Source organism: Corvus moneduloides, chromosome 2, assembly GCF_009650955.1.
Source record: "Corvus moneduloides isolate bCorMon1 chromosome 2, bCorMon1.pri, whole genome shotgun sequence".
NCBI lineage: Eukaryota > Metazoa > Chordata > Aves > Passeriformes > Corvidae > Corvus > Corvus moneduloides.
This window is the reverse complement of record NC_045477.1, coordinates 179,966-191,950: the sequence shown is the minus strand read 5'-3', so window position 1 is coordinate 191,950 and position 11,985 is coordinate 179,966. Positions and strand designations below refer to the sequence as shown.

The 11,985-nt window shown below is 51.8% G+C and overlaps 2 protein-coding genes across 4 annotated transcripts in view; one reads left to right on the top strand and one right to left on the bottom strand.

Annotated features, from left to right (window-relative positions):
- The first annotated feature begins 238 nt into the window (after positions 1-238).
- On the top strand, positions 239-3,706 carry SOD1 (superoxide dismutase 1). Its single transcript, XM_032094368.1, has 5 exons — positions 239-367; positions 807-900; positions 1,291-1,360; positions 2,764-2,878; positions 3,213-3,706. The coding sequence occupies exons 1-5, from the start codon at positions 293-295 to the stop codon at positions 3,321-3,323; spliced, it is 465 nt and encodes a 154-aa protein (XP_031950259.1). The 5' UTR covers positions 239-292; the 3' UTR covers positions 3,324-3,706.
- A 1,841-nt stretch (positions 3,707-5,547) lies between these two features.
- SCAF4 (SR-related CTD associated factor 4) overlaps positions 5,548-11,985 on the bottom strand; it is a 31,010-nt gene continuing 24,572 nt past the window's right edge. For all 3 annotated transcript variants that reach the window (XM_032094280.1, XM_032094295.1, XM_032094287.1), the window contains one exon: positions 5,548-6,711. In XM_032094280.1, the coding sequence (XP_031950171.1) occupies positions 5,876-6,711 (836 nt within the window). In that variant the 3' untranslated portion in view covers positions 5,548-5,875. The remainder of the gene's footprint in view (positions 6,712-11,985) is intronic.

The following is an 11,985-nucleotide window of genomic DNA, read 5'->3' as shown; positions in this document are numbered from 1 at the left end:
GGCGCCCGGTGGTCCCGGGGACAAAGCTGTGAGCGATGCCGCGAGCGGCAGCTCCCGCTCCCGCTCCCGCTCCCTCTCCCTCTCAATCCGTCCCGCTCCCGGTCCCGCTCCCTCACCTCTCCCCTCCCGCCACCAGGGGGCGCCGCGCGCCGCCGCTCGGCCGCGCCGCCCCCGCCTCCCCCCGCCGCGATTGGCCGGGCCGCGCGCGCCGCCGGCCGCCTGCCCTATATAAGAGGAGCGGGGGCGGGGCGTGCCCGCAGTCCGCGGGTGCTGCGGGCCGGGCGGGGACAAGATGGCGACGGTGCGGGCCGTGTGCGTGATGCGGGGCGAGGGGGCTGTGGAGGGCGTCATCCACTTCGAGCAGCAGGTGAGGGCACGATCGCGGCGCCGAGACCCACCGCCGGCGGGTGCGAAGCCCCCCGGGTCTCCCTCTTCATCCTTCTCCCCGTGGCCGGTGCGGCGGGAGGAACCGGGGCGGGCTCAGCTCGAGGGCGCTGCGGATCTAAATGGCTGCGGCCCTCTGGAGCTGCGCCGTCTCTCGTAGTCGCCTAAGGAGCCGCGGCGTCACTCGCACTCCCCCGTGAAAGTACGGGATCTTTCTGGAAGGCGCCGCCAGATAACGGGTACTCCTTGCGCTTAGTGATAAAACAGGGGAAGGAGTGTGTTTGAGGGGCTTAAACGAACACAAACATTCTGGACGATGTTGTGGGCTTGTGGCGCGGCCTCCAGTGCTTTCTGTCACCTTCGTTTGAGACGGAGCCGTGTAATGCCAAAGTGCTTGTGGTGATAAATTCTCTCCTCTGAAGGGTACTGGACCGGTGAAAGTCACTGGGAAAATCACTGGATTGGCCGATGGGGAGCACGGCTTCCACGTCCATGAGTTCGGTGACAACACCAATGGTAAGATGTCCCTCCAGGCCCTCGGGTCACGGCTGAGAAGTGGCTGCTCAGCTCCAAAGAGCTGCTCGTGGTGATGCAGCAGCAGCTTGGGTCTCGCGGCTGCAAATCTGTGTGAGGAGATTGAGACATTTCCCGAGGAATTGCTCCCTGGATAGTACTCTGAGCATGTTGAGGCTGGTGGTAAGCACTTACCTGAACGCTTGGATAACCCAGCGTTATGAAATAAAGCTGCTGGCTGAGCGTGGGACTTCTAAGTCTGTAGTAGGTGATTTATCTCCGGGGGATTAGCAGGGCACGGAACAGGAGAGGAGTTGTTTGCTGCTGCCGGGAGCGGTGTGGGAGCAGCAGGTTGATCCTGGGATCCTGCTTTGATGCTGTGCTGTGTTCCAGGGTGCACCAGTGCTGGCCCCCACTTCAACCCGGAGCGGAAGCAGCACGGGGGGCCCAGCGATGCCGAGAGGTGAGTCCAGGGCACGGACACTGCTGAGGGCTTGGGACGTGCCAGAAAAACCCCGGTAATTCCTGCAGGGTTCCCGAGGTCACTTAGCCACACTTCGGTAACTCCAGCAGTTTGTTTCTCTGAGAGTGTGGTGTGAAGTATCCTCCTGGGCATGCTCCTGGCTTTGTCATGGCTTGGGAGGAGGGGACAGCGAGGGCTTGATGCTCATGCTGGATATCTCTGCTTCAGTGGGATGTGAGACTGGGCTCTTCCATGGGAGCAGTTCTCACAGCCCAGTTCCCTTGGGTGGGTGCCAGAGGAAGTCCTGTGGCTCTGCGTGCTGGGTGTGGGGAGTGGAGCTGGGAGCAGGGCTCAGGCAGCCTGGCCTTGCACAGGGACCAGCCTGGCATCGGGATCAGCCTTGGAATGCCCACGTTGGTGTCCGTGAGTGCTCGTCGTGAGGCTGACAAATCCCACCTGAGCCACAGGCCGGGCAGAGCTGGCTGCGGGCCAGCTCCTGCATGACACAGCATGAAATGTGTGTCGGGGCCCTGGCAGCCACTGCTCGGGGCTAAAGGTTGGGAGTGCATGGACGTTGTGGCTGCTGGAGGCTTGGCAGATCCTGCACCTGCTGCATCGTGCCTGCTCGGGTGGCTGTGGGCAGGGGAATTCCTTAGGGGGGGTGCAAGAAGTGGATGCTGCTTTTATCGGTATATAGAAACAATTAGAGTGAAGCTTCCTGGAAGCGTAAATCAAGCAAATTCCTTAAGGGAAAGCTGCCATTAACCCAGTTTTATAGGATTTGGTTAAAAATAAGGAATTTGTGCTGTGTAAGAAGCCAGTGGTCAGCCCTGGGCTGGCTGGGCTGGTCAGCCAGCAGGGATGTGTCGATGTTCCAGGTTCTGGATCTGGATAGAGGAGCCTGACAGAACTGGATCAGCTGCATTTTGAGGGAATGCTGTGCTTGGGGCAGGTGTGCAGGAGACACAACACACTGGAATGTCCAGAACTCCTGTGAAAACTCCACTGCTGGAGGCTCAGTTCTCCAGGGAAGCCTTAGCAGAGATGTAGCTCTGATAGAAGCTGTGTGGGAGAGCCAGATGCCAAGTGATGGGGCAATGCCAAACCGGAATAATCATCCCTGGTACTGGCTGGAACTGAGCAGTTCCTGCATTGCCTTTGACCTGTTGCCTGACAAACTGCTTTTCCTAATCCTCCTTAAACCAAAAGCTTGCAGCTGCCTGGGGAATAGCAGAGCTTGTCATGGACAGCAAAAGCTCTGGGAACAGTAGCAGTGTTCCACCAGAAAGGTTGTTCCACTGGATTTGGGAGCCTTTGTTATGTTGTAACATGAAGTCCCAGCATTCCCTTGGAAGAGCTTTCAGTCCAGGCCACTCTTGTGAATTTCCTGTGTTTTTATGCAGGCACGTGGGAGACCTGGGCAATGTGACTGCCAAAGGAGGCGTGGCCGAAGTGGAGATCCAGGATCCCGTCATTTCCCTCTCTGGACCACACTGCATCATTGGCCGTACCATGGTGGTGAGTGGCCTTGGGAAACTCCAGAGCAGGGAGAGGGGATTTGCTGTTGCTGGGGATGCACAGAGATCCCTCTGTGTCTTAGTGTGGCACTTCACTGCCGTGAGCCCCAAGTCCCTGCCAGCCCTCTCTGACTCTGCCCCTGCCAGCTGTGGGTGCCTGCATGGCCCTGGAGCTGCTGGAGGCAGCTCATCTCTCAGAGAGGTCCAGTTGGAAGTTCTTAGCATGGATATCAGTTGGGCATTGTGTAATTAGTCTGGTGCTGCTGCTGCTACCAGGGGCAGAGATGACAGGATCCAGAGCAGTATCACTGAAGCTCCCTTCAATTCTCTTCCAGGTGCATGAGAAGCGGGATGACCTGGGCAGAGGGGGAGATAACGAGAGCAAGTTAACTGGAAACGCAGGGCCCCGCTTGGCCTGTGGAGTGATTGGGATTGCCAAGAGCTAAGTGTGGTACCTGCAGTGCTCTTCCATTGCTGCTCTTGCCCTTCCTCGTGCAAGCTCAAGATTGTCATTAATCTCCTGCTCCTCTGCATCCCGAGCAGCACTGACACGCTGGAGACTTGACAGAGTTTTGTATGATGTACATTCAATTAAAGTGTCCCTGACGGAACGGCTCTGTGGTCTCTGCTCACGCTCCTGCTGTCACCATTCCGTGTCACTCCCTGCTGTCGGAGGGAAGATGTGAGTAGTGCTCCTGTCCTAGACCCCGGATGAGTCCCACGCGCTCTGGCAAAGAGCAGCAGCCCCCAGGTGTGTCAGGGCTTCATCCTGGGGAAGGTGCAGCATCTGTAGGCTTCAAACTTGTGTAATAAATGTTCTGGGCAGATACTCCTGGTTCTGGCTGTCTGTGACCAGGGAATCACCCCAAACCTGCCCCTGCTGGGAAAGGGTGCCTGGGCTTCAGCAGGGGGGTGGTTAAATTGCATCCAGCAAGTTGTTCCAGGCAGTATCCCAGGCGTGACCACTGATGTGCCAGTGCCAGCCTCCATTCTGTTCTGGTGTGTCCTTTTGGAACAGATTTCAGGGTCTCTCTTAATGGAGAAAATGAGTCATTCTAATGAGGACATGTATCCATGTTCCTTTCTTCGGTACTTAAGGATATTCACAAAAGTAGCAGGCTGTAGCTCTAGGTAGCCCCATTCAACCGAGGCACACTACTAAGGGAACTGGGCAGTAGAGCAGGAATACTGTAAAGATACTTTGAACTTATGTTCCCTGCTGCTGCCAGACCTCTGTGTGAGTCTTCACCGCCCTGTGCCTCTTCCAGCGGGCTGCCACTGCTGCAGAAGGTGGTAAGGAATTGTTCCGCAGTTTTCCAGGCTCTGCTTTCAAATCCCTACTGAGGCAGAGAATAGGGGTGGGAGTTGTGTGAACAGAGCAGCCTTGTGTCTCTCATTCTTGTCTCCAGCTCTTCAAGGAGGTGCTCTCAGTGAAATAAACCCACCTTACAGAGCTGGAGCAGCTTTTCCCGAGGCTCAAACCTCAATCTGTGGGACAAGGGGATGTCCCCTGGGCCTGGCAGGAAACAACCAGTGAGGACACAAGTTTTAACACATGGAAGTTGAGTTCACTACAATCTGTAAACAGGTTCTTTCTCTCTTTATTCTGCTATTGCAAGAACATAAAAATAGGTGTCCTCTCCCCAGTCCAGAGCTCCACAGTGGCTCTCCCACCCCGAGACAATTCCTTCTGCCGCAGGGCAGCTGTGAAAAAGGACTGATGTAAGGAAACAGCTGCCCTTCCCTTGGGGAAAAATCCCCAACTTTAAAGGTAGAACACACCTACAGCAAGGAGAAAAAAAAAAACACTGAATATGCACAGGATTCATACAAGTCTGCCCCTGTGCTGCTGCAGCTAAGGGGGCTCTGAGCCACGGCCGAGCTGTGTGTGGCAGGCAGGACTTCCAAAACTGTCCCTGCCCTGGGGATTGGCCACGGAGAAACTGCACCTGCCCTCGTCACAGGTGGCAGGACACAGAAGTGGCTCTGGAGAGGAGGTGGCACAATGCTAGGAACACCAGGAGCTGCCCTCTTGTCCCCAGCCCAGCGGGGCACAACCTACCTCTGGCAGGGTGAGGAGGGGCCAGTGTTCCTGCAGGAGCAGCCCCATCTCCATGGAGGAAGGGCCAAGTCCTTGTCCTTGTCCCAGCCTCGCCTCGAGAGCCAGGCTGGAATTGTGGTGTCTCCGAGGTCTCACTTCCCAGCGAGTACAAAAGCGGTGGAGCGGGTGCTGTCCAGCCCAGCAACACTTGGTAACATCAGAGCAGACGGTCATTGCCTGAAGGGGTCACTTTGTAAAAAAAAAGGCAAATTAAGGGCAACGGGAACCACGGAACCGGGGGCGGGGGGGAGGAAAAAAAATTAAGCAAAGAATGGATTGCATTGCAAACACTGAAACAGTTAACTCTGCAATTAACATCTTAAAACTAACTTTTACCCGGGGTGGTCAAGTAGCTCATTAAAATGCAGCAATCTAAAACTCCAGAGGACTGTTACAAATAAAAATTCACTTCTGTGAATCGCTACACAAACAGATAGATTTCCTTTAACAAACAGAACCAAACCAGTCTAATTTAGACTCCAGTACAGCGTTAACAGTTCCAACTTTAGGCTGTTGAACACTCCTTTTCCACTTCAGTGCAGCGTAGGAAGAATAGCACACGTTAAAAGTTTGTTACGAAAATAGAGTTTATTAAAAACACATCCCTATTGTTTTGAGGAGCTTTCACCGTTACCTTTTCTTAAATTAAAAAAAAAATAGAAAGCACTTCTACTTCTGATTCGTAAACTTTTTAAAGTCAAAACTTTAAAAAAGTTACAGCAAAAATGGGTAATATTTTAATCATCTCTTCAGTATTTTATGTTATGTTGTGGCTATTTTAAATAGAAGGGAAGCAATCAAATTGCTCACAGTGCCCCGGCGTCGGGGGCGCAGGGGCGGAAGCGGATTTACAGCACTGTACAACTAAAGCTCGACACTCCAAGCCGGGCTGCAGCCCTAGCGTGGCGCCTCCACCACGGAGCCCATGTCCTTGTCCGCCTGTTCCAGGGATGAGGTAGCCTCGGGTGCTGACTCCGGTGCAGGTTTCACACCTGCGGGTTCAGCGTCTCCTGCAGCGAGTTCTGAAACAAGTTCCGCGCCCTCCGCTTTGCTGCTGTGGGGCTCGTGGTTTTTGTCGCTTTCTGCCCTGTCTGTCACCTCTGGCTTCTCCTTGCCGCGGGTTTCTTCCTTGTCTCTACGAGACTCCCGATCCCTGGAATCCCTCTCCCTGTCTCGGTGGCCGCTGGAGCGCCTGTTCCTGTCCTCCGAGTCCCTGTGCCTGTCGCGCTCGGGGCTGCGGCGTCCCCAGTCTCGCCTGTCGCGGCTGCCCAGCCGCTCGTGCTCCCGGTCGTCGCGGCTGCCGTAGCGCTCCCGGTCGTTCTCTACCCGGTTCCCAAAGGATCTCCTCCCGAACCGCTCCTGGTCTCTGTTGGGCGTGAACTGCCTGTCGTTCCTGAACTGCCGCCCGTCCCTGTTCTCCTCAGGGCCGCTGGGCCCGCCGCTGCCCGGGCCACCCCCGGGCCGCACGAAGTGGCCGGGAGGAGGGAAGGGGGTTTTCATTCCGTGCGGGGGAGGCATTCCAAAGCCGCCGGGGCCCGGCGGGGGCCCTCTGTGCATCATGTGCGGGGGCATGTGGCGCGGGGGCATCATCGGGAAGCGCGGCAGCGGCGGCGGCGGCATCCCAGGCGGGCGCTGCAGCGGGATCAGCCCGGGCCGGGCGCCCAGCAGCCCCGTGGACGGAGTCTGCAGCCCCACCACGGGCGCGGGCGGCGGCGGGGCCACGCCCTGGGTGCCTGCAAGGAACACACAAGGGACAGTCAGAAGCTGGCAGGAGGGGAACACGCGTAACTTCAAACCCAACCTGCACTGAGCCCGGGAAAACAGCACCCTGGAGCTTGGAGCGGAGCTTCCTGTGCTCTCCACGCACTGCCCCGGCAGCAGCAGCCGCAAACACCCCTTTGTGTGCTGCTGGCAGCAATGACCGTGCCCAGGGCAGCAACTCATCCCTGATCCCAGAGGCTTCCTTCGCAGAGAGCCTTTGCCCTTGTGCAGGTCAGGGCGCCCCCTCAGCCCTCTGCAGCTGTTTTGCTTCCAGGCAAAAATACCTCGCCCCCTCCTGCCAGATTGAAACATTTCCCTCTGCTACAAACAGCAGCTGAACACCCCAGAGCCGCAGGGCATCAGCAAGAGGCTCACGCACAGAGGCAGCAGAGAGGAGGCTGGAATACGGCTGGAGCACAGCTCCATTTGCCATCCCAAAGAAAAGGGACACAACAAAGATTCATTTCATTAGAATAAACCTTGCCCTGTAAACTAAAAGGAAACACAACAGGTCATTCCTGGATTCTATTTTTTTTAGTAGTGTCTCATCCTTTATAGCACATATCCAAGCACCAACTACTTTCCAGTTTTATTCCCACACTCTTCATAGGAGGAAAAAACTCCCTCTCCACCACACTGTCAGATAAAGCTCAACCCGAAGCTCCCAGACACCAACACGAGCCAGAAGGAAGGAGGAATTCTGAGCTCCAGCTCAGGCCTTCCCACCCCTGGGCAGGTGCCTCCTCAGTCTGAACCAGGAACACTGTCCGGTGTTCCTAGAGCCCTCACACTGCTCCCATCTGCTCCTGCTTACCAGCACCTCCTGCCCTGGAAACACAGCTCCTGCCTGGGTAAAACCAGAATGGGAAACACTGTGGAAATTCACGCTGGAATTAGTGCCACCAGTGAAAACTGCACGTGGGTGCAGCTTTATGAGCAGCCACACCATTTCCCCCTCAGCTGCCGTGGTGTCCCTCTCTCCCTCCCTCCTCCGGCTTCGGCATTTGTCCCCCAGACAGAGCCGAGCCTTCTGTGCTGCCTGCTCGCCGCACCACTGACTTTTAGGGACATCTTTGACAGAAACCTTTTCACCTGAGTGCTCTTTAAATAAATTCATATTGGAAGGAAATGGTGTTTTGCCAGCGAGAAGACTTGTGTGGCATCTTCCAGTCTGTGCTATCCTCTCCCCTTCCCCCTCCAAGCAGTCAGACACAGCTCCATGGGTCACACTCTTGGAGAGAAATGGTCCAGTACCAACAGCAAGTCTTCCCCCTTCCTGCCTCTGAAATGTAGAGCCTTTCCCCCTCCTGGTCAATAACCAGGTCTGTCATGAGCCAGTTTAAACTCGCCCTATGACAGAAGTACAGATTTTACAACACAAGACACATAGTTAATGATGTCTCCCAGGATTTTGAGGTTTGGGGACATTCTTGTAGCTACAAACACCTTTTAATTTTCCTCAGAAGATTAAAACAAGACAGAATTGAGTAACTGAGAACTACAGAGCTGAAGAAGTTAAGCCTATGCTTCTGCTTAGAAGCAGCAGAGCAGATGTGGGTTTCAAGAGCATGAACATGAGGTTTGTGAGAGAAGTTTCACATTTACTAAGTACAAGTCATTTAATTTCTCAGCCTTATTTCTACTCAAACTGCAGCACTGAAGCGACATAATGGTACCTGGAACTCTTTCATTCTGAACTGCATCGGCCAGAGAGCTGCACACTCTTTATTTAAATTTAAATATCAACCTCCTTCAATGCTGAGGCTAAAGCAACTGTAGAAGAACTACTGGAGTTTCTTCACTCTGCTGACAAATCAGGCACCAATTAAAAACTTACAGAGCTGTCCAGAAACACATCCCAGTTTACTGAAAATGCCCAGGGAAATTCATGGTACAGACACACCATGTCTGGGGCAAGTTAAAGCCCTCTGTTGGTTTAGGAAGTACCTGACTTTGGAGTAACTGGGTAAGAACTCCCTGAGCTCCAGGAGAAAGCCTGAGGTGATTTCCTGACCCAGCTTCTCCAACTGGAGCCGGTTCCCTCACTCCTGACACCTGCTCCTCTGTCCCAATGTGCAAAACCACACCTTGCCTTCACAACAGATTTTACTGGTTTCGGAGGAGCAACCATCACACGCCAAAGTGTCCCAAATTTCATCACTTGACTCCTACGACACAGCCCAAGTGCTCTGGCTGGCCTCAAGTCTCTTCTGTCCAGAGAGGGCACAGGAGTCGTCCTTACTGCTTTGATAAATTAGGTATGAAGCCAGATTTCCATGTCACTGTGATCCAGAGCTGATCATCATCTCTCCCAGCTGGACAAAGCCCACATTCCCTTGGGATAATTCCCATGTCACCAGTGCTGACACACCTGATTTACTTTTACACAAACTCTGCTCAGTAAGCAGTTACAGTAACTCACAACCCCTTATGTCACTTCCCAGCAGGTGAAGCTCTGTGGTTTCTGTCTGTCCCAGCACACAAACCTCACGGAAACACACAGAACAAGCCAAAAGCTCATGGATCCAGCACAACAGCATAAGGTTTTCACTCCAGTTTGAAGCTGCTGCTCTACAACATTCTGCATGTTCTCCAGCGGGGAATGTGGCATCCTACAGCTAGAACGTTAAATACTGCCAGGGAATTCTTGAGAGAGGGACCATGTTTTAAGTCTGGTGGATTTTTGCTGGAGTTTGATACAGGATCTTTCAGACCAGGTCAAGACTAAAGAAAGAAGCCTAAACAAAAGGGCCTAAGTATGGAGTCACAGCTGAAATAACTTGCCAAAAATCCCAACATTTTGTGACAGTCACAGTCTGAGGGGCTCAGAGAATGCTGCATTTGTGTTTTATGATTTAATGCAGACTACAGAAATCACTTCAGAACAAACTGCCAGGGGAGCAAAGAAGAATAACTGAGCTTGCAGTACCGGGAAGTGAATGCCAAGTTCGATGGGAACTCCAGAATAACTAAACTTTGGTTACCTGTTATGATCCTTGTAAGAATTTGGCTAAAAAGAGCACTAGGATCAGGACCTACAACTGCTATAGGGTGTATTTCATCAGGATAATACATCACAGAATCTGAATATTCCAAATACAGCATCTGCAGTTTATTATTGGCCTGAGTTACAGCATTTGCTCAGTGCTGGGAACACACTGGCCAATCCCAAAGGATTTAAAGGCTGTCATTTCTTGCAGCGGGCACACGTCAAAGGAGCCTACAAATACCTGCTCTGCAGATCATTTTAAATTCCCTGGGCACACACTCATTGAGCCACCACAGCCTGGACTGTCCTGTTCCCATGAACAACAACAAGGTGTAACAGCAGAGAGTGAGGTCAAGGGCACAACTAAATCACAACAGCCTGAGGGTGGGCTTTAGAAAAAAAAAACCCAAAAATCCAGACCCAATGTCCAAGAGGCATCACTCCTCTGAAGCACAACCACGTCCTGGTTGGAAGGGATGAAGGAATTACAGTGGAGCCACAAAGGAAATCAGTGGAGTTGAGACAGTACTTATGAAAGGGTATGAAATGTTACAATAATCCGTTCAGAATTACTTTGTAACACGTCTTCCACAGAAAAGCTGAACCCAGAGAGAGAAGCAGCATTTTTTGAAGTTACAGAAGTTATCAAAGAGCTCCTGTGTTCCGTAGGGATTGCAGGAAGTGTTCCCAGGCCAGAAGAAGTTTGGATCTCTCCCACAACCTCGTCCCAGCAATTTTCATCCCTTGAGTCCAGCCTGCTGCAGGAGCTCTCCCATCCTGCCCAAGTACCCGGAGCACATTTCCTCATCCTTTCCAGGACACTCTCTGGCCTCCCACATGCACAGCTACACCCAGTGCATGAGTGACTCAAAGTGCTTTTGAGAAGTTTAATTTGTGCTAACCTGCTGAAAGCCACAACAACTGGTATTAACCTTTTAATTGCATTAATCTTTAATCGCATAAAATATTATAATCTGTGTCTTCTGCTTTTCCTGTCTCTTTTATCAGATTGAACAGTGCCCTGCAACTCCAGAATGTTCAGGACGGGTTTTACATAGCTCTTTAATTATAAATAACTTCTTGAAATTAGACACTCCCCAACATCAGATGCTACTGCTTAGGCAAACACACGGATCTCAGCCATTACTCCAGGACTGCTCTGTGAGCTCAAAACCCCTGCCCTCACTGACAGAAGTCACTCTGACCACATGGAGAACTTTATCTGCCTCAAATCCTCAGTGAACGAGTTAACAAAAGCAAAGGGTAGTTCTTGATTTCCAACTTTCTCACATTCAGCTTCCTTGTATTTTTAAGAATACAAGGCAGCTGCTGGCCAAGGAACTGATCTGGGTGTCTAACTTAGTTCAGTCTTCATTTTCTAAAACCTTTTCGTTATGTGTGCAGACACACAGCAAAGGGCAGAGGAACCTCATACATTCCAAAGGCCTGGAATACGAAGTTCAGGTTATGCTGTCCAAGACAGTCCTGTGAAACTCCAAAACTCTGGCAATACTGTGCTACCTTTACAGAAAGTGTCGTTCAGCGGGAAGGTGTGAATTTCTGCAACTCCTAACAAAATTCCCTGGCTCCATGGTGTCAACACAGAGTTTCTTAAGCTTTTCTCTGTTTTGAAAAGGGTCTCTGTCAAGTTTTCAACATGAAGGATACATAAATCATTAGTCATGGATGGAAAATTCAGCCCTCACATCCAATAGAGCAGTGACCTCTCAGGGAGACAAATCTTTGGTTTTCTTCCGTGATCACTGTAAAGTTCTGGGCAGAATCCCACTAACACAGAATTAGCTTTTTCATTCATTTCTTACGCTCTCATTTAGAGACCTAAAATCCCATAAATGCAGTAATCTCACTAAAATTTGTAGGTAACAAGTGTCTTTGAGTAAATTCTTGACACTGGCCCATCCAAAGCCATCATAAAATAAGCATTTAGCAGAGCTCTGGGGCAGTTCACACTCCCTGTCAAAATCTGACCAAGTCTGTGTCGTATTAGGAAAAGTAATTTATACAACCTACCCCCAATTAACTTGGGTTTGCTAGTCAAAAAGCCATTTGCTAATATTTAAATAATATATTCTTACAAAGGTTTCAAAACCTGTCCTACCGCAGGGCTGAATAAAAGGGTTTGGTTTTCTATTTTATTAAAATGATTTATTTCTTACATAAAAAGAATGTACCCCATCCTCAGAGATTTCAAAACCGCACAAAAATAGTTTCTCTGCATGTTAATTTTATATATGTA

Excerpts from the sequence above, each read along its gene's own strand:
- SOD1 (XM_032094368.1), top strand. The coding sequence starts at position 293 with ATGGCGACGGTGCGGGCCGTGTGCGTGATGCGGGGCGAGGGGGCTGTG. Across the intron at positions 901-1,290 it reads GTTCGGTGACAACACCAATG|GGTGCACCAGTGCTGGCCCC; the intron begins GTAAGATGTCCC and ends GCTGTGTTCCAG. Across the intron at positions 1,361-2,763 it reads GGGCCCAGCGATGCCGAGAG|GCACGTGGGAGACCTGGGCA; the intron begins GTGAGTCCAGGG and ends GTTTTTATGCAG.